Source organism: Hyaena hyaena, unplaced genomic scaffold (assembly GCF_003009895.1).
Source record: "Hyaena hyaena isolate Hyena2069 unplaced genomic scaffold, ASM300989v1 scaffold_611, whole genome shotgun sequence".
In the NCBI taxonomy this organism is placed as follows: Eukaryota; Metazoa; Chordata; class Mammalia; order Carnivora; family Hyaenidae; genus Hyaena; species Hyaena hyaena.
The window spans coordinates 915665-941580 of record NW_024081242.1 but is presented as its reverse complement, the minus strand read 5'-3'; the positions used below and the strand labels follow the sequence as shown (position 1 = coordinate 941580).

General features: G+C 42.7%; 1 protein-coding gene and 1 non-coding gene across 3 annotated transcripts in view; one reads left to right on the top strand and one right to left on the bottom strand.

Moving 5' to 3' along the window:
• The window catches only part of PCYT1B (phosphate cytidylyltransferase 1, choline, beta), a 128989-nt gene extending 104343 nt beyond the window's left edge, over window positions 1-24646 (bottom strand). Inside the window, exon 1 of one of the 2 annotated variants that reach the window (XM_039257239.1) lies at window positions 24275-24646. In XM_039257239.1, the coding sequence (XP_039113170.1) occupies window positions 24275-24346 (72 nt within the window). In that variant the 5' untranslated portion in view covers window positions 24347-24646. Of the gene's footprint in view, window positions 1-4698; window positions 4801-24274 lie in introns of those variants that run through there. The other variant, XM_039257240.1, reaches the window with a different exon arrangement.
• On the top strand, window positions 19091-19163 carry TRNAK-UUU. Its single transcript has one exon. It is a non-coding gene; the product is annotated as a tRNA-Lys (tRNA).
• Window positions 24647-25916: the final 1270 nt, after the last annotated feature.

Here is a 25916-nt window from a genome sequence, read left to right as displayed (position 1 = left end):
GTGTGCTGACCACTCAGAGCCTGGAGCCTGCTTCGGATTTTGTGTCTCCTTCTCTCTCTGCCCCTCTTGCACTCATGCTCTGTCTCTCTCACTCAAAAATATTAAAAAAAAAAAAAAAAAGAAGAAGACAGAAAAGGAAAAAGCACCTAGGTAGGAGTTTTCTTAACACAAATCCCTGGGCTTTTAGATCTTTCATTTTAATCTATAGGGGTGTTTTCATCCAAGCGTGCTCCAGGACCAGCAGCACCAGCATCAGCAGCATCTGGGAACATCTTAAAACTGCAAATTATTGGCCCCTCAAGACCTGATTCCATAGGTCTGGGGTGGGGCCAGCAATTGCATTTCTAGCAAGTTCCCAGGTGATACTAACGCTGCAGGTCCAAGGATCATACATGGAGAACCAACAGTCCAAAGGATGGGGACAGAGGGGAAGCCTCTTGCACTGTTGGTGGGAATGCAAACTGGTGCAGCCGCTCTGGAGAACAGTGTGGAAGTCCCTCAAAAAACTAAAAATAGAACTACCCTACAGTCCAGCAATGGCACTACTAGGTATTTACCCAAAAGATACAAAAATACAGATTTGAAGGGGTATATGCACCCCAGTGTGTACAGCAGCATTATCAATAATAGCCACACTATGGAGACACCCCCAATGTCCATCGCTGATGAATGGATTAAAGAAATGTACACACACACACACACACACACATGAATAATGAATATTATTCAGCCATAAAAAGGAATGAAATCTTGTCATTTGCAATGATGTGGATGGAGCTAAGAATGTATTATGTTAAGCGAAACAAGTCAGAGAAAGACAAATACCATATGACTTAATTCATGTGGAATTTAAGAAAAAAACAGATGAATATGTGGGATGGGGGGAAGAGAAGGGAGGGAAACAAATCATAAGAGACTCTCAATGACAGAGAACAAACTATGGGTTGACAGAGGGAGGTGGGTGGGGGATGGGGTAGATGGGTGATGGGCATTAAGGAGGGCATTTGTTGTGATGAGCACTAGGTGTTGTATGTATGATGAATCACTGAATTCTTCTCCTGAAACCAGTATTGCACTCCATGTTAACTAAAATTTAAATTATAAAAAAGGGATGGGATAAAAATACTGCCCTGTTTCCCTCACAGAATTTGGGAGACCAAACAAATATCATGTGAAAGCACTTTGTAAATTTGAATGTGGTGTATTAATATAGGGGCCTTATTTTCATTACTCCTCAAAGAAAGCTAACCTTAAAACGAGAAAATGGATTCTGCAGCATAGACTTTCAGTTTGACAGTTACAGATTCTGCCACTTTAAATGAGAATGGCATCACCTGATATCCCTGTTATTCCCTATGCTTAAGAGACCTCCAATAATGCAAGAATTCCAGTGACACTGAGTCATCTGAAAAGGGGCCATCCCACCCACTTTCTAGCCTTTCCTTCCTGTGCTGTCTGCCCTCCTGGAAACACAAAACACCTCAAGCTGCAAGTTTATCTCTAACAAGCCCCTCAACCTGCAAGAGCCAATCCCTGCAACACTTTAAGAGGCCCTTTCCCACTGTGCTGGGTGATATAGATGCGATATTGTTCATCTCATCTCAATATTTTCTCTGCCTTACAGTGGCAGTTCTCAAAATGTGGTCCCCAAAGGAGCCACAACAACAGCCTTGGGAACTTGTCAGAAATTCTTCGTCCCTGCCACGGATCTACTGAATCAGAAAACTCAGGTGGTGGCAACTAGGAATCTGTGTTTCAGTGAAATCTCCAGGTTCTGCCACATGGTAGAGTTTGAGAACCACTGTCCAGAGCCACATGATCCCATTGGAAGGCACTTAACCTCCTAACCCTCACTAGGTTCTGGGCTGCTTGCCAGCTGGACCTCCTAACTGGTCCTCGAATTTCCTCTCTAGAATGGAAGGTGCATCTCACCTGCCTATTTAGCAGAGCCCTGGTGTCTAGCAGGGTCCTTGTGGGAGTAATTTTAACTTGGGGGTTTCCAGATGCTGTTAAGGTGATTAGCTGAGAATAACCAGTTAATTCCACAGAATGGAATTAAATATTCCATAACCTTGTAGGGGTCATGCAGAGGGGAAGGAATGACTGTAAAGGGGTAGCAGAAGGTAAGTTATGAGGGTGATAGAATTGTTCCCTATCTGGATATGGCAACCATTATGCAGATCTATACCCGTGTTAACATTGTTAAAAACTCCATGGAGGATATTTGTCAGTACACGCTAACAGTCTTAGAACATGTGTGCCCTTTGACCTAGGAATTCCCCTTGGGAACCTATCCCCAAAGAACTAATCAGAGAACCACACAAATAATTATGTACAAAGACACTTAACGCAGAAATACTTATATCAGTAAAAAAAAAAAAAATACAACTTACAGCAATAGGAGTAATGGTCAAAACAAAATACATTCATATAGTGTTATACATGCATTAGTGGTCATGTTTTTGAAGACATTCTAATGCTATGGCAACATGTTAACATTATGTCACAAAAAAAGGGGACCACAACCTAAGATACCAAAAGATATGTCCACGCCTAGAGAAAAGTCCCACAGGGAAGTACACCGAGATGTTAATAGTGACATCTTTAAGCTGTGGGATCATGGGCGATTGGTGCTTTCTTTTTTATATCTTCGTATCTATACGAAGATACAAAAGCATGTAAAAGATGAGCATCTATTACCCTTTTAGTCAGGAAAAAAATGAACATCACTCCTCCTCCCCACCAGTACGAAGCGCTGGGTACGGAGTCGGGGTGAGGCAGACAGACGGTGGCACATGAACATGTACAAAGAGGCAGGGACTCAGTGAAAGGAAACAAGAAAGCTAAAAGCGAGGGACAAAGCTAGGGGAGCCATCTCTCCAGTTAGGGCAAGTAGAGGTGAAGAGCCTAAGTAACGTCATTTTGAAATTAAGGCCTCCATTAAGAGCAACCTCGGGCTGCACGTAGCCCCAGTTCCTCAGATTGCTCAAGGCTAAAGCCATCCTCAGACCGCCCTCAGGTCAGCTAATCAAAAAACATTCCTGTGGTCTGAGTCAAGGTTGGGAACTGTAGACAGTTCTTCTGTACAAACTAGCCAATTTCTCACCGCTTGCCTGAACCCCACGTGGGCCCTTTGAACTCACCTCATAATTGGTCATTTTCAAAGCATTCTCAAAAGTCATGTTTGGGTCCCACCAAAAGTAATGAACACCTCACAGATACTGAATGGTCAAAGCTGTTACCATGGGTGCTGTACAATTATGATTGGTGCTTATGTGATGATGCTATACGTACAACGTGTGCACTGTAACACCCCCGTCCCTGACCCCATAAAAACCCTGCTCGCTATTGTTCTTGGCTTCACCCTGCTGCCACTACATTGGTAGGCGGGTGAGCCCCTGCTCGAGCTTGTAATAAAGACCCTTTTGTACTTGCATCGGTGTCGGCTCCTTGGGGGGGGTCTCTGGGGACTCGCAAATTGGGCACGACAGAGGCATCATGTTGGAGGCAGGCTGTTTGGAAAATCTCTAGGGAGGATTTCGGGCCTGGGCTCCTGTGCAAGCAGGGCACGGCTTCGGTTAGAACTCGGCACATCGGCGCTGTGGCCCACGAGCACAGTCATCTCCATCTCTCCCATTTACCGAGAACCTCTTACGCTCCTGACAGGATGCTCGTTACTTATCTCGGGCTACTTGGAAGCCCTCAACAGCTAGGCAGATATGAATAGGGGCCCCACTCTGCAGACCAGGAAACCCAACTGCAAAGATCTTCCCTTCAGCTTAGAAGAGACCTACAAATGACATTTTTCTTCGTACAAGCAGTCTGCACTTCAACAACATCATAGTGTTGACAATCCATTCCCAAAGATCTTCAGGGAAGAACTAAAAGGATCTCTGTAGAGCAGGAGCTGTTTGAGCCCCCAGCCCTCCCCGGGCTTCATCGTGGGGGACAACAGCTGGCCAGCTGCCACCTGCTCGCAACTGCACCTCTGTGTGAGGGCTTTCTCTGGCCCTGGGAAACCCCCCCACCAACAGCCCCGGGAGGCAGGGCCAGGGGGCCACAACATTAACAGCCCATATCCCTAGGAGCTCTCAACCAGGGACTGACAGAAAAAGTCTAAACACCCCAGTGGTCTCGGCCCTCAAGTGGAATGACTGAATCGTGTGCTCCCCTTGGACAGAGGTCCTCCCACCACCACCCAACTTCCTTCCCTTGTCTCGCTTGCCCGCACTCCTTTGGCTGTTTCCTGGGCTCGCTTCCCAAATAAATTGCTGGAACTTGAACCTTTGTCTCAGGATCTGCTCCTGGGTCATCTCCAACCAAGACTATTTCGGCGCCCCATCATAAAGTTAATATCTGTTTCTGATGGCAAAATGTCTTTCATATCCTCACATGGGAAAAATGAGCCATAACACCATATGTAAATGTCTGTTCGCCTGTTTTCTTAAAGTAGGCGTTACACTTAGGAGTCTTCTTTAAAAATACCTTTTCCTTTCCTTTTTTATTTTCCAATCGTTCATCTAGTCATCCTGTTAGAAAATTTTATAGCCATTGTATAAAAATGTTAGCTCAACCGTAGTGGTAATTTTAAGTGATTTAGCTACCGTCTGTATGCTCTTACATACACTGTACCACTCCTAATATTTATCAAGAATGGCATATGTAAAACCTCCTTCCTTTGAAATCCCTCCTCCTTACCATCAATTCTGACTTCACTCTTTCTTCCACCTTCCCCTTTTCCTTCTCATTCATGTTTTCTCATTGCCTCAGATCTACCAAGCGAGGACTTTATTACAGAGAAAGGAGATTGAAAGAGCCGCATAAAATGGACGGAATGTGATGTTTCCCGGAAACCATTATGATCTTCTATGGAATTTTGTTACGTTCATGGCTCTATTTGGAGCCACTTCCCCAGTTTGTCACATGTGGCTTATGGCTTGGGCCTGAACCCTGACATAGTTGAGAAAAAATTCGCCCCTACTAAGTAATGAAATCCACGTGTAAATCCTTTTCACCTACTTCAGGAAAATTGTGGTCATAAAAATATTTTTCAGTGTAAAGCATTTCACCCCTTGCTTGGTGCTTTCCCGCATTGAATTATAATAGCACTCAAAGACTGACGACAAGTTTTCATACTGAAAATTTTCAAATGAGCAAACAGAGAGGTTAAGTGACTTAAATAGGGTCACACAGTAAGGGGGACGAACTATCACTTGAATCCAGGTCTCTTGAATCAAAGGTCAACTCTGTTTTCCACCAAACTACACTGCCTCCCTTTTTGATATAGTTATATTTGCTTTGTTAACAAGGCTGCTGAGCTAACGCATGCATATTTCATCATCCAAAACAGCCCCTTCACCGCTTTCCTATTGAATTCTAACATGAAGCACTCTTCACTAATATTCATTCACTTCATTTCCTATGTCTAATACCATGGACCTGGACTCATTGTAGATGCTTGTGTTTAATTATGAGAAAAAAATAAACAGAGAGGCATTGCCAGATTCACCAGTGGGTCAAGAGCCAGGCTGATACCAGTCCATGACCTAAAAAGGCCATTAGGGGGAAAAAATAATGGTCAGACATAAAAAGTAGTCAGAGCATCAAAAGTTATTTTTTGAAAAACAAAATCAAGAAGGTAGCATGAAGGTGCTTTATTTTTATCCTTAACGGGGACTTTCTTCTTTTTTGGCTTCTATCTGAACCAAAAAAGAATTAACTTTCACTCATTTGTTTGACCAAAATGTATTGAGTCTAAGCACTGTTTTTTTTTTATTTTAAATTTTTTTTATTTTAGAGAGAGACAGAGTGTGTGAGTGGGGGAGAAGAGCAGATGGGGAGAGGGAATCCTAAGCAAGTTCCACACTAACCCAAATGCCGGGCTCAATCCCACGACCCTGAGATCATGACCTGAGCGGAAATCAAGAGTCGGACACAACCAACTGAGCCACCCAGGTGCCCCAAGTCTAAGCACTGTTTTAAGGTGCTGGGGAACAACTGCACAGTCCGAACATGACAAACCTCCCGCATGAATGAAAATGCCACCAGCAAGATGTCATCTCACATCTTACATTTAAAAGAAATAAACATTGGACATAAGTCAGCGATGAGCAGTCAGGAGCTGCATTTCTTAGCATTCAAAGACACCGTGCCATGATGGTTGTGGCTGGGTGTGAGAAGGTCCTAAAAGAGATAAGTTGTTTTTATCTACATGAGATGTACTTATCTAAATGCTGGTGAGAAAATCATTTATAAATAGAGTACATTCTGTTTTGCTATAGCAAAACAGATAGGATAGTAGCGCTTTTTTGCATAATTTAAAATTGCCCTTAGCTGGAATAAATCATTCTTATTGACATTAGCAGCTGTGTAGTTGGTAAAGAATTATTGTTGCTATTAGTTGGTGGTATTTATAAACACTTTTATTTTCCAAGTGCTTTACAATCACTTATTGTCTAATTAATATCTAATCATCTGTTTACAAGTAATAATCACACATGTAGTGCAGTTTAATCAAAACTCCAAATGCAGTCGCCATCATACTCAAGAACATTGTGTAAATTTTGGTCTTTCCTTGATGGGGTTTGGGTCCAGACATATGACTGAAACAGATATAACGGGGGAAAAAAAAAACTAGTAAAGATTCCTCCCTTGGATTTGAACATAATTTGGATTCACAACTTTTGCATGCCAAATATATTATGAGTGTCAGTGGGTAAGTAAAAATACAGATAATTTTCACTACTTAATGGTTCGATTACACATAGAAAATTTTTCCTTTGAGCCACAAAATTAGATGATAGTTTTTGATAAAGGTTCAAGGACAGGCGCTCACTTAACACTGGAAGTGTTAGTCACAATCACCGTTTTGGTGATTATCATGAAAAAGATCAAATGTAGAAAAAGTGGCTCAGGGACCATCGAGGTTAATCTAACACAGTCCAGTCTAGACCAAGCTGTGGTCAGTGCAAACACCTGCCAGTTTTAATTACCTACCAAGCGTGAGTGGATGCACTGCTGTCTCCCCAGGTGTTATTCTATAAGTAATTATGGGAACCATGGAAGAATTTTTTAAGCAGATGAAGGATGTGCATACTAATGCAGTTTTTCCACAAATTTCCCTACAAGTGAAATTGCTGAGTCAGGCTACTTGCATTTTTAAGGCTTTTTGTGCATGTTTTTCGATACTATTATCAAATTGTCTTGACCAAATTTATGCTTCCTCTGATACTCCTAAAGGCTTGTCTTTCTGGGCTCTTGATATGCTGAAACCAGTTTCCTTCCTTCTTGAGTTGCCACCAGGCACAGTTTCCTGGTACAGTAGCAAATACTGCTGGGTCCTGAGGATGGTGCCTGGGGCCTTGTGAACGTAATCCCAACGTACCCGACTGGCAAGTGAGTGATCAAGGCCACCTGGTGCCAGGATGGGTCACTCCATTCACTTGTGAACCGTTATTACAATCCTTGTGCTTGATACTAACTGACTTTGAATGGCACGGACTCAAGAGTGAACTCTTCATCTTGTAAACTCTGCACCCAGAATCTTTGAATGCTCAAAGAGAGATTTGGCTTTGGGGCACATGGCTGGCTCAGTCAGTGGAGCGTTCTACTCTTGATCTTGGGGTTGTGAGTTAGAGCCCTATGTTGGATGGAGAGATTACTTAAAAATAAAATCTTGAAAAAAGACAGATTTGGTTTTTATCTTCTGTATTAGTTTCCTGTTATTGTTTGTAACAATGTACTGCAAATATCGTCGCTTGAAACAACACAAATGTCTTAGTTCTGGGGGTCAGAAATGTTAGATGAACTCACTAGGCTAAAATCCATGTATCAGCAAGACTGCATTTTTTCTGGAGGCTCAAGGGGAAAAATCCGTTTCCTTGCCTCTTCCAGCTTCTAGAGCTGCCTGCATTCCTTCGCTCACAGCCCTGTGCCTTCCATCTCCTGGGCCAGCACTGCATCACTGCAGCCTCTGCTACAATAGCCAAACTTCTCTAACTCTCTGGCCTGCCCCTTTCACTTGAAAAGACTCTTGCGATTCCATTGGGCATCCGGATAATCCAGGATAATCTCTTCCATCTCAAGATCTTTAACTTAATCACATCTGCCAAATCCCTTTTGCCATGTCAGTGACATAGTTACAGGTTCCCAGGTTCCAGGAAATAGGAAGTAGACATCTTTGGGGGGGCTATTATTCTGCCTACCACACATTCCTTAGCATGAGCTGGACAGGCTATTTCACTTCCAGATATTTGAACAAGACATCGCCTATAATTTTAAAACGGTAATTTGTAAAACCCTGCTCCAGATCAAGCCCAGGAGCTATGCCAGGTTTGCAGGTAAGAATCAGTGCAGAGGAAGGTTAAGTAATTTTCCCAAGGTCACAGAGCTGGTCAGTGGTAGAGCTGAGTTTCAAACTCAGGTCTGTTGGACTTCAAACCCTGTGTTTATTGTATGCCGTGTCTGTAGCCCAACATTTCCCATGCTCTGCTCAATTTGCTCTCCTTGGAGAGCCTTCATGTTGAAAGCTTTCCACTTAGTTTGACATTTAATGATACAACCTAGCTAGATAAAACCTTTTAAGCCCCTGTAAATCTCATATTTGACTCATTTGATAGGTGCCAGTGGAGGATGTCATCAGGAAACACTCATGCAAGATGCTATCTCCACACACTCTAATAAATCCTCCCCAAAGTAGCATCAGGTGGGTCCTTCCCCCATCATACAATCAGAAGTGCACCCACCAGGTTGTCTTCTCCATGGGTGAAATGTAAATCTCTGAATAATGTCAGGTGGTGCCAGTGAGAAATGATCTTTCCAACAGCCTAAAGTATACCCACTATCTTATTATTTTTCTAATGGTTATTTATTTTTGAGAGAGAGAGAGAGAGAGGAGGGGAGGGGCAGCAAGAGAGAGAGACAGAGGATCCAAAGTGGGCTCTGCACTGATGGCAGAGAGCCCGATGCGGGGCTTGAACTCAAAAACCATAAGATCATGACCCGAGGCGAAGTCGGATGCTTCCACTGAGACAACCTAGGTGCCCCCCCCCCCGCCCCACTTTCTTATTCTTGAAAAAAGAGAGCCTGGCATTTGAGGGGCCTCATTTCGTGTCTCAACAAGTTTCTTATACTCTCTGATTCACTTCACTAAGTTCTCAGCCTCAGTTGCACATGATAATCAGCTGGGGAGTTTTCAAAACTACCAAAACCTGGTCCCCACTCCCGGGAGATTCTGGCTTCACTGGCCTGGACTGTAGCATCAGGACTATTAAAAATGCAGAACGGGGGTACCTGGGTGGCTCACTTGGTTAAGCATCTGACTTCGGCTCAACTCATGATCTCGCAGTTTGTGGGTTCAAGCCCCGCGTCAGGCTTCACACTGACAGCTCACAGCTGGGATGGAACCTGAACCCTGCTTCAGATTCTGTCTCTCCCTTTCTCTCTCTGCCCTTCCCTTGCTTGTGCTCTGTCTCTGTCTCTCTCAAAAATAAATGAACATTTAAAAAAAGACTTTAAAAATACGGAACGAAGAAAAGTTTAGACCCACAGAGATGAAGTGAAGCAGAAATGATGAGACTTTGTTAAGACATAAGTTTTGACCTTCAACTATTAGGGCTCTCGATTTTCTAAGAATGTCTACTTTGTTTGCATCGAAAGAAATAAACCCTATTAATTTATGTATCCCAAGAAGGCAGCTATGTAAAAATCTTCAATATGTCCAAAAGCGATCATTTGAAACATCTACTCTACTTAAGTGCCAGGTAAGGGTCTCTGTGGAATGACTCCCTAATGGTGCTTGACAGTAACTATATCCAGTCACTGTGCTTCCACAGAAGCCCATTCTTGCTACAAGAATACTCTTCAGTAAGTAAGCAAGGAAGCATGAGATAAGCATACTTTCAAAGAAAAATAATCCTTTATTTCTGCAAAGTAGCGTGGATAACCTCACCACACCATTCAACTGTAGGAATTCAAAAGGAACAAAGCCATCAGCATTAAACCATGGCAGTCGCTAGCACGTATAATACTACCATTGCTAAGAACATTTTTGGAATAAGTCTTTTGGAATTTTCATCGTGAAAATTTTATAAGGCCACTTCTGAAAATCAGTTTTGGGGGTGGTATAGCATACAACTCTCAATCTCAGGGTTGTGAGTTTGAGCCCCACGTTGGGTATAGAGATTATCTGAAATCTTAAAAAAAAAAACAGTTTTTATATGATGAAATCAGTATTTTTGGATCCAAAGAGGTGTTAACCAGATTTCCAAAATTACCATTCACCTATCAAACTATCGATTGGCTTTAGGTTGCTTCAAAAAACACAGGAAATAACCATCAAGGAAGATTGTGCCTTCTGCTCACATCCAATAAAAGCAGAGGTTTGGCCAGAAATTCCTGAAGGCCTGAGATCTTCAGTGAGAGAGGTGACCTCAAGGCTCTAAGGTAGTTCTTTAGAGCAGAGGTTCTCGTACTTATGTGCATAAGAATCACCGGAGAGTTTGTTAAACTCGTTTTCCAGGCCGCATTCCCAGAGATTCTAACTCTGTAGGCCAGGGGGCCATCAACCTGATTTTCTATCCAGCTGACAGAGGGGCTGCCTGAGGCCCTCACTTTGCAGAACACTGTTGTAGAGAAACACTGAAGCTAAAAATACTGCTGTGAATGTACAAGTTTTATTATCCCTTTTTCAAAAAGGACAGAAACTGTCCAAAGGGCTCAGGAGCCAACTTGGGGACACTCTCGTCAGCCAAGGATGGAAAGCTGAAGCATCGATAAGGATGAGAGCTGCAATGTATTGAAATCCATCAACTATGTTTAAATCCACCAGGTCCTAATACTATAGAAGAGAATCCCAAACCATCCAAAGACGTTAGTTGTCTGCATCGAAGGCTGCAAGGGGTACACGCGTTATTTCGAAAACTGGAAGCCAGAAGGAAAGAGTCAGGCATTTATCTTACCTTTTCTACACAAACGTACTTCTGAGTGATTAAGTAGTAAGGAGAAGCGGATCGTCTTAGAACGAGTAATGAAAGTATGGAGGTAATGAAGAAGGTAATGCATTAGACTTGCCCCATTTTAAACCCCCTCATGAATGAGTGGATGGAGGCACCGGGCATCAACAACTGCCAGCGTGACAAAAAGACAGACAACTGCCAACGTTATATGCTCCCGAGAGAAATACATGCACCACCTATCAAGTAGTTTGCCAAGTAAATAGAACCTGGTTTTGATCACACCTCTTGATCTGAGACCAATTTATGGGAAATAAAGAAGGGATAAAGGAGTACATTAACACCACAGGGATGCAATCAGCAAAATCCAGATTGTAGGAAGCTCTACAGGACAAACTTAGTTGCTGCAACCAAAAAATTGCAAGAAACCTAAGGATTAAACAAGATCTAAAAGACAGCAATCAATTGCAATGTAAACCCCATATTGTTAGGATAGCAATTCAAAACACTGTAAAAAAAATTACAACTTGCATGAGACAATTAGAAATTTGAACAGTTTCTGGATGCTGTAGTAGGATTATTAGTCAATGTTTCAGGTCTGATACAGATACCATGTTTATGTTTTTTTAACTTTATTTCAGAAATATACACTGAAGTATTTGCAGATGAATTGTATCGTGTGGATGTGGGAAGTAGATAGGGCTCTAGATGAGTGCTTCTCTTTTTTTTTTTAATATTTTTTTATTTCTGAGAGACAGAGAGACAGAGAGACAGTGTGAGCAGGGGAGGGTCAGAGAGAGAGGGAGACACAGAATCCGAAACAGGCTCCAGGCTCTGAGCTGGCTGTCAGCACAGAGCCTGATGCGGGGCCCGAACCCACGAACCGTGAGATCACGACCTGAGCCGAAGTCAGATGCTTAACCGACTGAGCCACCCAGGCGCCCCTAGATGAGTGCTTCTCAACTGGGTGCAACTTTGTCCCCCAGCGTATGTTTAGTGATGTCTGGAGACATTTTTGGTTGTCACATGTTGGGGGGGGTGATGCTCCAGGTATTTAGTGCTAAACATCCTACAATGCACAGAAACAGCCCTCCACTGTGAGAGAATGGCTCTGCGCTGACGCCCGGCCTGACAACGTTGAATGTGTCCACATGGCTCGTGCTGGCAAAGACTTGAACTGCAGCTCATCTGAGTATTGGCGGAAGGTGAGAGGCGGGAGGCCTGTTAGGGGCTGCTAGGAGGCCCCCTCCCACTTGTCCCCTGCTCCCGCTGAGGACACTCAGACGCAGTTTCTAATCACCTCTTGCATTCTGCTGAGATACGGGGCTTCCAGCCCTGTCCCCGGCCGCATCAGCACTGCGGAATAGAAAACCAGTTAGTTGCCATCTACCATGGGCTCCTCGGCAGCAGGAGTCTAGAGGTCATCTGGCCTCTTTTGTTTTTGTGCTGTCCTTGGTGTGGGGGACAAGGACTACAGGAAGCTGGCACCAATGGCTACGTGTCTTTCACTAAGTAAGTAATAAACTATCTGAATCCAAAAGCAACTCAATGTACTTTTACCAGCCAAGTGAGTCAGAACTCAGCTTTGACTTTGCCTTGTCTTGTGTGTACTGGACATACATAATACACAGAACAATGATCCACCCCAAATGTCAATGCCAAGGTTGAAAAGCTGTACATGAAACGATATTAGTCGTGGGCTAATCATTGTTGAAGCTGCGTGACAAGTACATGAACAGCACAAATGGGAAGACGTTGTTTTGTCTAATTCTGCATATGTTAGAAACTATTCATAATAAAAGCTGTATTTACAATTTTTTTTAAACTTTTTTTAAAGTAGACTCCACGCCCAATGTGGAGCTTTGAACTCAACCCTGCAATCAAGAGTCACATGCTCTACTGGCTGAACCAGACAGGTAGCCCAAAAGCTGTATTTTTTTTAAAAAAATAAAAACTTGTCACTGGTCACCTTGCTTTATTAGATGTCTAACACTTGAAGTGCATATACTGAGGCAATATGCAGATGGGTACAAATTTCCCATCAGACTTCTAGCTCTACTACCAAATTACAAACTGTATTCTTGGGCAAATTATGTAACTTCCCTAAACCTCAGTTTCCTCACTCACTTAGCTGAGTGTTTTAGATATTTTTTAAATGTTTTTTATTTATTTCTGAGAGAGAGAGAGAGAGCAAGACTCAGAATCCGAAGCAGGCTCCGAGCTGTCAGCACAGAGCCCGACGCGGGGCTTGAACCCACAAACCATGATATCATGACTTGAGCTGAAGTCGGATGCCCAACCTACTGAGCCACCCAGGCACTCCCTGAGTGTTTTAGATAAATACCTTTATTAGATATCTTTCCTTTGTTCTTTTTGTTTGCTACTCTTCAATACCGAAACGTAAAGAGCTCTTCTTGTTACCTGGATGAGTAATTTTGATCCGGTCAATTTCTTTTCAAATAATTCCCTGGAAAAGTGTGGATGGCCCTGGTATAATATGTTTGGTTTTAAGGGTTTAAAACAACAAATTCTGAGGCTGGGTGGCTCACTTGGTTGTGCATCCGACTTTTGATTTCCGCTCAGGTCGCGATCCTGGGATTGTAAGATTGAGCCCTGAGTCGCACTCTGTGCTGAGTGTGGAGCCTGCTTGGGATCCTCTCTCTCCCTCTGTCCCTCTCCACCGCTCTCTCTGTCTCGTTCTCTAAAAATAAAAATTAAAAAAAAAAACCCAACAACAACAAACTCTACAGGGACCCCAGAGGGATGGGAAGTAGGAAGAATGTATATGATTAATTCATTAGTTCTCAATCCAGGATGATTCTGCCCCACAGAGGACATTTCACAATGTCTGGAAACATTTTTGGTTGTCAAGACTCGGGTGGGGCTGTGCTACTAGGATATACGGTAGAGAGCAGGGGTACTGGTTAGAGATCAGGGGTACTGCTGAACAAACCACTATATGCACAGGATTCCGCCCCACAACAAACAATTATCTGGCTCCAAATATTATTAGTGCCAATGTTGAGAAACCCTGGGCTAAAGTGACCAAAACTTCTTGATGAAGCTTTTCCTACATAATTAACTTTACCTTTCTTTGTTCTTCTTAGCCACACATACAGGTTATTAAAGGCATGCTCAGGAGAAATCATTCAAAATGTGATTACTCTAGCTCTGTGGCCCTAATTTGTTATTCATTTCTTTAAGAGAAAAAAATCTGAGTAATGTTCTGATTTTATTGCCTTTAAGTTTCAAATAGCAAACTTGAGCACGCACTGATTACCTTCTTAATTAATAGGCTGCGAAGAAAGGGCATCACCCTATTAACTCGTGGGGAGGAGGAACCATCTCTCAACAGCTTCGTAGTCTTTATTCCCAACTGTGACGCCAAAGGTGGAGGACTGAGTTGAAGGGGACGCAGACACTGCTCCCCAAACAGATATATTTTTCTTGTTAAAACAGTTCACCCTAGTTTCGATGACACCTGCCTACCATGTCCTTCTCAAATAGAAAACATAATGGGTAATTTGACCCGCATCCCACATCTGCCTTTTAAAGTCAAGATACTTGGGGCACCTGGCTGGCTCAGTTGGTAGAGCATGTGACTCTTGATCTCAGGGTCATGAGTTCAAGCCAATATTGGTTGCAGAGATTGCTTTAAAAAAACACAATAAAGATACTTGCATCATGATCACAGTGGCATCGGTAAATGGTGATGACTGTATTCAACTGGCAAACAATAGCAAGGCCATTCCTGTGAGAGGTGTTGTGTGTTTCACGGAGCAATGGGGCAAACAAGTTTGAGAAGATGCAAAGTAGGGGTGGGGAATCTGTACAGGTGGTAGAAATGCTTAAGGAGCTATGAGGTAGTTCCTTTTACTTCATGTGGCCCTCAAGCCAGTCCACTGCTCCTATGAAAGCTGCCCCATCCCACAGCCTAGGAGATTGGGTTGGGACAACTGATTAAGAAACCAAGCCATGGGCTGTTTGGTGGTTTCTCGGATCTTCAGGTTTCCTCTTTCAGAAATTAGAACTGAGAGACGGCCACTGAGTAGGTCAGGGGATTAGAGTAAATGTGTCTGCAAATGAGCCTTTCTGAGGCCTTCCCAAGCTGCTCCTGTCCCTTTCTTGGCTGGGACCTGCTTTTCAGCTTTCTGTGGATTCTATTAGATAGACCTTTGCATTCTCCCTACTGAAAAAGCTGGCTTAGTGGGTACTGTTCCTTGCAACCCAGCACTCTCTGAGACAGATGTGCACACATCCCCACCCGGAGACGAGACTAATAGAAGTGAAGCCAAGGGCTAACAGGGAAAGGCCACTTAACAGGCATTTATGCTTCATGCCTAGGAGCATCGGGGATGACACTTGTTCCACAGACCAGCTCACAGTAAATTCACCTTCTCATAAATCCCGTAGTTCTAGATGCACCATATACATACAAACATACAACTCCTTTGGTGTTGTTATATTGAATCATTACTTATCTCATGATGTCACCTAATTCTCATTTGGAACCTTGATATTTGTGTTTCCTATTGTCAATTAACCCACCGACCAAAGTTGGGAAGATTAGTTCATACCTCCGGGGCCCATCCACTTTCTTACATCATCCTGAAGCCTCACACAGGCTTCTGCCTCCAGCACTCACTAATGCTCAGTTATGTTTCTATGTAAGTGTTTCTTAGCTGCACAGGAGGATCTTTTAGAGCAGTGGCTCTTTACTTAGGGATAATTTGTATCCAGCCCAAGGGTGATTTTGCAGTGTCTAGACACAGTTGTTGTTTTCTAAAAGATTTTATTTATCTATTTGTTTGTCTGGGGGGAAGAGCACAGGAAGAGGGAGTGAATCGTAAGCAGGCTCCATATCCAGGACAGAGCCCAATGAGGGGCTCTGTCTCACAACTGTGAGATCACTACCTGAGCCAAAATTGAGAGGCAGATGCTTAAATGACTGAGCCACCCAGGCGCCCCTAAGATTTTATTTTTAAGTAATCTCTACACCTAACGTGGGGCTTGAACTTACAACCCTGAGATCAAGAATCGCATACTCTACCGACTTAGCCAACCAGGCACCCCTGGACAAAATTTTAATTGTTACAACTTGGTGGGTAAAGACCAGGGATGCTGCTAACCGTGCTACAATGCCCAGGAAAGCCCCCCACAACAAAGAATTAACCAGCCCAAATTGTCAGTGATGCCAAAGCTGAGAAACCTTGCTTTAAGGCAAAGATGGGTCTTTGCAGTTTCTCCAAAGAAGATACACAAATGGCCAATAAACATGTGAACAAGGCACAACCTCATTAGCCCTTAGGGAAATGCAAATCAAAACCACAAGGAGACACTACTCCCACCCACTAGGATGGCTCTAATTTTGAAAATGGAAAATAATAAGAGTTGGTGAGGATATGGAGAAATCGAAACCCTCATACATTGCTGGTGGGAATGTAAAATGGTGCAGTCTCTTTGGAAAAGTTTGGCAGTTCCTCAAAAAGTTAAAAATAGAGTTCCCATGTGACCCAGCAATTCCACACCTAGGTACATACCCAAGAGTACTGAAAACATACGTTCACAAAAATCTTGTACACAAATGTCATAGCATTATTCACAATAACCAAGAAGTGCAAACAACCCAAATATCCACTGCCTGGCAAATGGAGAAACAAATAGTGGCTTATCCATACAGTGGAATATTATTTGGCCATAAAAAGGTACAGATCCATGCTACAACATGAATGAACCTTGAAAAGATGAACTCAGTGAAAGAAGCCAAACACAAAAGACCACATACTGTATGATTCCACCTCTGTGAAATGTCCAGAAAAGGCAAATCCACATCAGAGAAATTAGATTAGTGGTTTCCTAGTGCTGGGGATATTGGGGAGACTGGGGAGGGACTGCTAATGTGTGCGGTTTTTGGAGGTGGCGATGAAAGTCTTCCAAAAGTAAACTGTGTTGCAGGTTGCTTAATCCCGTGAATATACTGAAAAACAATGAATTGGGTTTTAGTGACTTTTTAATACTTTAATGAGCTATATCTTTAAAAGAATGTCTCTTTGAATCTCCTGAGTGCCAGTCACAAAGGAGGTGCTCATTAAATAATGCAGTGCATGTGAAGCATGGAAGACAAACACAAAAAAGATTTCCTTCCTGCTGTGATTACTATTATTTTTAACATTTTATGGCCAGAGAGGAAGGGTAGTGATTCCCTTAAACAACCTCCAAGTTAACCAGCCTGCAGAATTAACCCAGGCTCTCCATTTTCCCTTCGGGTCCTAAGAGCACTCAGAACGCTTCTATCTGGTAGTAAGCTACTCTTGAGAATGCCTCGGTATATTAGCTCTGAAAAGTTGACTTTTACATTTTCCAAGGGTTAACTGAACTTTTCCCCAAAACTGCTTATGCCCAATTTAATTTAATGTTATGTAAACTGATAAAAATGATGCAAAAAGAGTTATTTTTAAGACTCAATGGTTTTTGAAAGACAAGAAGTATTCATGTGGCTTGTAAAAAATGCTATTGAATTAGGTGAGGGCAAGACAACTGTAAAGATAGGGAACAAAATCCCCCCAAATGTAACATTTCATACTCAGGTTTTTTTTTTAAGTGTCTTGGGTTTTCACTTCATTTAGAATAAACCCAAAATGGAAATCATAGATATTGCATATGTGATGTCTCTAATGAAGACAAGACAACACAGAGCTCTAATCAGTGGTCCAATTAAAGGATTGGCAAAGTAATAATATATTATTTTAAATTTAAAAATATTTAATGCACATATTTATCATTTTATAAAGCAAGTCTTTATCAGAAATGTTTTATTTTTCGATTAACTAACCTACTGGTCCTCACTGTATATGGTAAGAAGACTTCTGTGCTACCTGGTGTTTATAACTCTCCTACCTTGTATAATGGAGAAAACCCTACAAAGCTCTTTTATTAATTCTCCATTTGTGTACTGAATTCCTTGTGTGATATTTACAAACGTCCTTCAATTGCCCTCTTCAGGACAGATGTAGTAGCCGCATGGCAAGGAATTTATGGGACAGATTTGTGTACAAGTTTTACCCATCTCTCTTGGAGGCAGACTCAGCTCTGCACATGGTGGGGGGGGGGGGTTGTAGCCGAGGAAGAACTGGAGAGAGGGAGTCTGCCACCTCTGGTATCAGGGCACAGATCCCACCTAGCCTTGAGGTATCACAAACCTACAACAAACCTAAGAGTCTGGCAGGATTGGGGGTGGAAAGCCCTGTAAATAGTGATCTCTACATCTTTGTGGCTGGTGTTAATGATCAAGTCATTCCATTTAGAGGCTGGAGTCAAGGTGAAGTGGGTCCAGCCAACAATGATCCATGCCTTATAGGCTGGGTTGAAATTCATTCATTCTCCTGGACAACCTAGAGATGACCTTAGATGAACAAACTCAGGATTCTCCCTGGGCCAAGAGGATAGAGAATAAACAGAAATTTAAATTCCTTTCACTCATTCAACAAACATTTACTAAGCATCTACAATACATCAGAAGCCATGCATCCAAGATGAGATAGTCTACACTCTCAAAGAATATATAGAGCTGGAATATATAAGTAGGGCAAACTTTTTTAAATTTTTTTAGTGTTTATTTATTTTTGAGACAGAGAGAGACTGGGGGAGCGAGGGAGGGGCAGAGAGAGAGGGAGACACAGAATCAGAAGCAGGCTCCAGGCTCCAAGCCATCAGCACAGAGCCCAACGTGGGGCTCGAACTCACAAACCATGAGATCATGACCTGAGACAAAGTCGAACGTTAACCAACTGAGCCACCCAGGCACCCCTTGGAAGGGCAAACTCTTAAAGATTGTTGTCGTTGTTGTTTAGTAAATATGATGGTACTGTTAAAAATCTAATCTTATCATCTTCACTTTTAAAAGAATTATCATTTAAATTCTTCTTACTTTTTTTTAATGACTTAATGGAACTGAAGAAGACAGATTTGAAACATATTATCTTTCTTTTTGTCCTTGGCCATATTTTCCATGTTTTCCTTTCTTTTCTCTTTCCATGTATGTATCTGTGGGTGCATGTGTGCGTGCGTGTGTGCGTGTATGCGTGAGAGAGAGGGAGAGAAAAAGAAAAAATTTCTAGTTACAGTGCTTTAATAAGGGCACCTGGCTGGCTCAGTCGGAAGAGCATGTGACTTTTGATCTCAGGGTTATGAGTTCAAGCCCCATGTTGGGCACAGCAATTACTTTTAAAACATAAAAATACTAAACTAAAAATATAAAATGCTCTAATGCCTGGGGCCAGATTGAAATAAAGAGTCTGTTTTTCACATTATAAATCCTCATTGCAAGAATGGGGCAAGATTCATTTTAGGCCAGCTCTTGTATATCCTTTGCTTCCTGGTATTTGAGAGCTGGTTCCAACTCCCTGAGACTAAAGGACAAAAGTAAGAGAAACCAGGAAGATTCCTTTTCTTCCCATAGTTTCCAGTACTGGGAGGACCAGAAGAACCCCAGGTTTCAATAGACACAGGTTGCACCTCTGCCTCTACTTCTTTGTGCATGCTAACTGAGCCATCTTGGTGAGCTGGTAAGATTTCCAGGATGCATACCAGTCAAGGCTTGCTGTAGAGGACCACAGTGGGTGGGGATCCATAGTTGAGGGAGAGAGATTAGTGTCTTCTAGAAACCCAGAATCAATTGCAACAGACATAGAGCGTGTGCACTACCTGTCAATTTTCAGAGGGAGAACTCTTAGCAGAGCAGCTAATGGCAGTGATTATACATCTGTTAACTGGGTCAGCAGGGCATGTGACCCTTGGATCGGTCTACCAGATAGTCTCCAAAGGAGACAAAGACTGCAGTGAGTTAGCTGCAGGCTGTACAAATACATGCCGTTCCTGTAATATTAGGATTCAAGTGAAGGAGCTGCAGATGGATGAGAGGAAAGAAGCCCTAACTGTGTTACGGAACAGAAAGTAAGAATGTAATATCTACTTTCCTTAAGTGGCTTTAAAATATGCTCAAATACCTAAGCTTCATAAATTTAGACTGTTCCAAATTGTTTAATTCCCTGCAAATAAAGACTATTCCACATGCTTTTATATTGTTTCAATGATTTTTTTCTTTCTTTGCTTATGGCTTACACACCAGAAATTTTTCATATGGAAGACAAGGAAGTGACAAATCATCTTCTTTGAAGCTTACTGCTAAATTGAGGAATTGAGTTTTATTCATGTTTGGAGTGACCCCTTCAAATAAGCTTGCAAGAAACCACTAAAGATTTAGAAATTCAAGGGTTATTCTTCTCTAAATAATTCAAAATTCTCTTCTTCTATCCGATTACCTAGAACCAGTACAGTACCTGGCAAATGTGTTCAACATACTGGTTTTTTTTTTTTTTAAAATGTTTATTTATTTATTTTTGAGAGGGAGACAGCACATGCAGGGTAAGGACAGAGGGAGAGAGGGAGACACGGACTCTGAAGCAGGCTCACGCTGTCAGCTCACAGCCTGAAGCAAGGCTTGAATCCACGAACCATAAGATCATGACCTTAGACAAGGTTGAACCCTTAACCAACCGGGTCATCCAGGTGCTCCTCAACATACTGTTTAAGAACTAATGGGCCTGGGATGCCTGGGTGGATTAGTCAGTTGAATGTCTGACTCTTGGTTTTGGCTCAGGACATGATGTCATAGGTTTGGGAGTTCAAGCCCCGAGTCAGGGCTCTGCCTTATCAGCGTGGAGCCTGCTTGGGATTCTCTCTCTCCCTCTCTCTCTACCCTTCCCCCACTCATGGGCTCACTCGCATGCACATACTCTCTCTCTCTCACTCTCAAAAAATAAATAAACATTTTTAAAAAAGAACTGATGGGCCTAAATGATGGCTGGTGCCTTGGGAAGGCAGCTCTCATTTCTGAAGAAGCTGACAGATCTGGTTCCAAATTCTCAGGTAGGATCACACTGCTCACCCGCACCCCCTCCAACCTGAATGCTTGCACATCATCTTTTTCTCACAAATAGGAGGAACCCTTATCTCACAGTGAAGACTTTGCAGCAAAGATTGGTAAAGGGAAAAGAAGAAATGGAAGACCGTTTTCATTTTGATCCATGAGTTCTATGTAGAAAATTGGAGACCACTCCCACGAGTGGCATCTTGAAAGGGCTGTCTCTTTCAGTCAACAGATATTTATCAAACCCCTCCTACACTCCAGGCTCTATGAGGGGCCCACAGGGGCACTCCTTCCTGGGTATCCTGGGCTATAGAGGAAGAAATAAGGGTTTTAGAATTAGATCTTGAGCTAATAAAAATTTCATTGTGATAGTATTTTATGCTATCAATTTACTTAATGACCCAAAGGAAGAGAGGAAGGTAAATCAGTAGTATAAAATGATTTTCCATAGAATTTAGAAATAGCAGAAGGTTTGCTACAAAGAATGAGGCTAACCATATTATTTCCAACCAGGGCACCTTAGGGGATCCTTTCTTAATGAATAAATAAAAATGATGTGTAATTATCATATCATTGCTTGCATCTAAGTGAGTGCTTCTGGAGTTATTTGATGGTGCTTAAAAATCTTTGGTCTCTGAAGTGCGTTTAACGTCTCCTTGACTCTTTTCTATATTATTAATTTGCAGATCAAAGTTAACTTGGTGCTACGCAAATGAGGGACTTCCAATGAATGAAATTTTACTGTAAAATATTAAAGCAATATTACTTAAAACAGTACTGCAATATATTTTGAGGACATGTGTCAACAAATCGAAAAGAGATACTACGACTTAAAAGAGTATTATCCAATAGAATTTTCTGCAATGATGTAATATTCTGTATCTGTGCTGTCTAGCTGTCCACATGTGGCTACTTAGTGCTTGAAATGGGGTAGTGCCACTGAGGAACAAAATTTTAAATTTTATTTAATTTAAACTAAAATTTAAATTTTAAAAAAATTTAACATTTATTTATTTTTGAGAGGGAGAGAGAGAGCATGAGAGGGGAAGGGGCAGAGAAAGAGGGAGACACAGAATACGAAGCAGGATCCAGGCTCTGAGCTGTCAGCACAGAGCCCGATGGGGTGCTTGAATTCATGGACCACGAGATCATGACCTAAGCCGAAGTTGGACGTTTAACCGACTGAGCCACCCAGGTGCCCCTAAACTAAAATTTAAATTTCAACAGCCATCTGTGGATAGTGGCTATCTTAAATAACAGTGCAGACTTAAAGAAAAAGTGAAAATGGGGGGGTGCCTGAGTGACTCAGTGGTTAAATTTCTGACTCTTGGTTTCACTCTGGTCATGATCTCATGGTTCATGAGTTGGAGCCCAAAGTCGGGCTCTGTGCTGATAGCGTGAAGCCTGCTTGGGATTCTCCCTCCCTCTCTCTCTCTGTCTCTCTCTCTCTCTCTCTCTCTCTCTGTCCCTCCCCCAGCTCATGAGCTCTCTCTCTCTTTCAAAAATAAATAAACATTTAATATGACACCCAGTGCTCATCCCCACAAGTGCCCTCCTCCATGCCAACCTGACAATAAACTACTAATAAAACAAAATAAAGTAAAATAAAATAAAATAAAAATAAGGCAAACAAAAGACAAAAAACAAAAATAAACATTTAAAGAAGTGAAAATGTACTCCAAGATCCTGAATTCCAGCTGTACACTGACTACCTCGGTAATAAGCTTGATCTCACGACTGCAAGATCATGACCCAAGCCAGTATCAAGAGTAGGACCCTTAACGGACTGAGTTACCAAGGTGCCCCTGAAGATTTTCTTTTTTTTTCTTTTTTTTTAGTATTTTTATTTATTTCTAGGAGAGAGAGAGAGAGAGAGAGAGACAGCGTGAGCAGGGGAGGGTCAGAGAGAGAGGGAGTCACAGACTCTGAAATAGGCTCCAGGCTCTGAGCTTCCAGTCAGCACAGAGCCCGACGCGGGCTCGAACCCACGAACCGCGAGATCATGACCCAAGCGAAAGTCGGACGCTTAACCAACTAAGCCACCCAGGCGCCCCTGAAGATTTTATTTTTAAGTAATCTCTACACTCGATGTGGGGCTTGAACTCACAACCCTGAGACCAAGAGTTGCATGCTCCACTGACTGAGCCAGCCAGGTGCCTCAAAACTGCAGCCATTATTATATTAAGTGACACTATTGGGAGACCCATGAGATTAGAAGACTTTAGTTATTTTTCAATTCACAAAAGATATGGGAATACAGAGTGATTATTTGCACAGATTTAATTCTCCATGACTGGACAGAGAAAGCTCATCTCGACTTTCCATATCTGTGCCAGTCAAGAACTGGATCTAGTTGTTTTCATACCATTTCAAATCTATTTTTGGAATGAGGCATGGAAGAGTGAATAAATGAAAGACTGAAATGCATCCTTATCTCCCCATTTCCACAATAAAACGAGCTGATAAAACTCATGAGTGCCCAACATACACACTTTTTCCAAATCTGAGACAATGCTAGGGCGAATGGGGGAACTGCTCTCCCAGTCACATTGCCCAGGCACCCGGTGGCTGTGGGCCTAGACTACTTTCTGAGGCATGTGGTGCTTTAAGCAGCCATCCTGCTCACTCTGAGGGGGATGGGGAGGTTTCACAGGAGTGGCGATACCGGCAAGAGCAGAACTGGCGCCCTGAGACCCGAGACGCCACTGTGAGGGTGTGGTGTGAATCGAGATTTACGGTGAAGCAGGAATATTATGTCATTGCCAGGAAGCTTCCCCTGGTCCTAACCTCTTCTTCACATCACCTGAAAGCCTTCTTACTATTTCATCTGACCACCTAAGCTTTTTCCATCTAGAATTCATTTGATGTAATAAGATTCCACTAAAATGCACATTCCCTTGGGTACCCAATGCCCCCAAATGCAAGACCATACGAGGAAGTCTCACTTCTGTGATAATTGCACTATAAGAAATTCAGAAATGGGTGTCAGGATTTTGTAACTTTTCTAGTAGGGAAATTTCTCATTCTGTAGGATAATGAACACTTTGTTAACACAGTTCTCCAATGCCCTCGGGCTCACCCAGCACTACTGTTTGCCTTAAACCACCTACATTTCCTCATCCTGATTTGCCTGTTTTTCAGAAAGAGAAGCGAAGCTGTTCCTGCCATCTAACTCTATTCAGGGAGCCTGCATACTCAGTAAGGGGATAAAGAAATATGAGCCACAATTTTTCTTTTTTATCACCACAAGATGGATGGGGTAATATTTCCATTTTGAGCAGGACTATAATAATTAGCGCAGGTTCGTTACACTCACAGATACGTAGGGCTTTACTTTTTGGACCTACTTTGACATTCAATGAGGCAAAGATCGCTAAGGAAGCATGTACGTTACCTTGCGCCAGGACTCAGAAGTGCCGTTGTCCCTAGTGTCCTGTTCCATGGTGCGCTCCTGGTGGCCCACCATTTCTGCTCCTGGTCTGCTTTCCCCGTTTCCTAGAGTCCTCTCTTCCCTCTGGAGTGCTTTTGAGTCACAGGGTGAAATCTTTCTTCTCTGGATTTACCGGAGAACTTGACAGATGGTTAACCTTCCCGACAAGCTCGGAGGAGCTAGTCGTGTCCCATTGATCGAATGACCAGAGATGCAAGGTGCTGGGTGTTCTTGCTTTATTTGCCGCCAGGCTCCCCTTGTCCCCTCTGGGCTGCTGTTCGTTGACAAGTGCTGTGCTCTGGACTGGTGCTATCATGGCCTGTCGTGTGGGGACAGGCAGGTTGTGGTGAAAGCTGCACTAGTGAAAAAGGCCATTGTTTCATCTTCCCTGTCCCTCACTGGAGCTATGGCAACAAATTCCATTGGTGAATTAACTATGTCATTGTGTGCCGGCTCAACTGATTATGCTCCTGGAATGACAAACATTTTGTCTCTTTTTTTCAAGATAAAAAGTAGTCAGGACCTTGTGTTTTTAATATACAGTTCAATACTTTTAATAGGAGAATAAAGATAAAGAAAGGAAATCTCGCCTATGTACTTTGATTCTTTTTTTTAAAATATTTTTTAAATTTATTTCTAGGAGAGAGAGAGAGAGACAGCGTGAGTAAGGGAGGGTCAGAGAGAGAGGGAGACACAGACTCTGAAATTGGCTCCAGGCTCCGAGCTGGCAGTCAGCACAGAGCCCGATGCGGGGCTCGAACCCACGAACTGCGAGACCATGACCTAAGCGAAAGTCGGACGCTTAACCGACTAAGCCACCCAGGTGCCCCCTATGTACTTTGATTCTAATAAACATTTTTTCTGCCAAGGAGCCATTCTAAGCACCACTAATAAGTGAACATTTGCATTTTAATAATGTAGAATCTTCACAATTTGTGTTAAGGTAATATCCCCTCAAATAACATTGTGTGTTAAAAGAATTCTTTAAATATGCATGTGCTGGGGCCTTGCAGAGAAGATTCTTTTGAAATCTGGCTGCAGCAAAGTGCTGCTGTTCACATGAGTATCATACCTTGGTTCAGAATGAAGATGGCTGTCCATCTAAATTCAGCTTAGCCACGTGAAGATTTTCCAAGTTCCATGCTCGCGGGAAAACTTTCACTTGCTCACGCATTACACTCTCCAGGATGGGAAAACGTGCTCTGATTAGTCCAAGGAGACTCTCCACCTTTGCATCCATCTATCCATCCCATACTTGCGCTGTCCGGGTGCCGGGCTGGTTGCTGGAGAAGCTCTATTGGGGAATCGCTGCTACTTTGCCTGGCGTGGTGGTGCGTAGTGTGCTGACGTGGCCAGGTGGAATCACATTTCCGAGGATCCCCTTCCCTTATGGCGCTGGGTCAGAGTTGGCCAAAAATGGAATTGAGGCAAGATGTGCAAGGTGGGGGTAAAGTAGTCATTATTTCCAAAGGTTGTCATGGTTGGGAGCAATGACAGAAGGTCCCGGGTTATCCTCACTCCCCTTTGCTCTGTGTCCAGATCTACTTACTAACTGCTGACACAGTAAACCAACAGCAGCCCAGAATCTGCCACCAGACATTTCTCC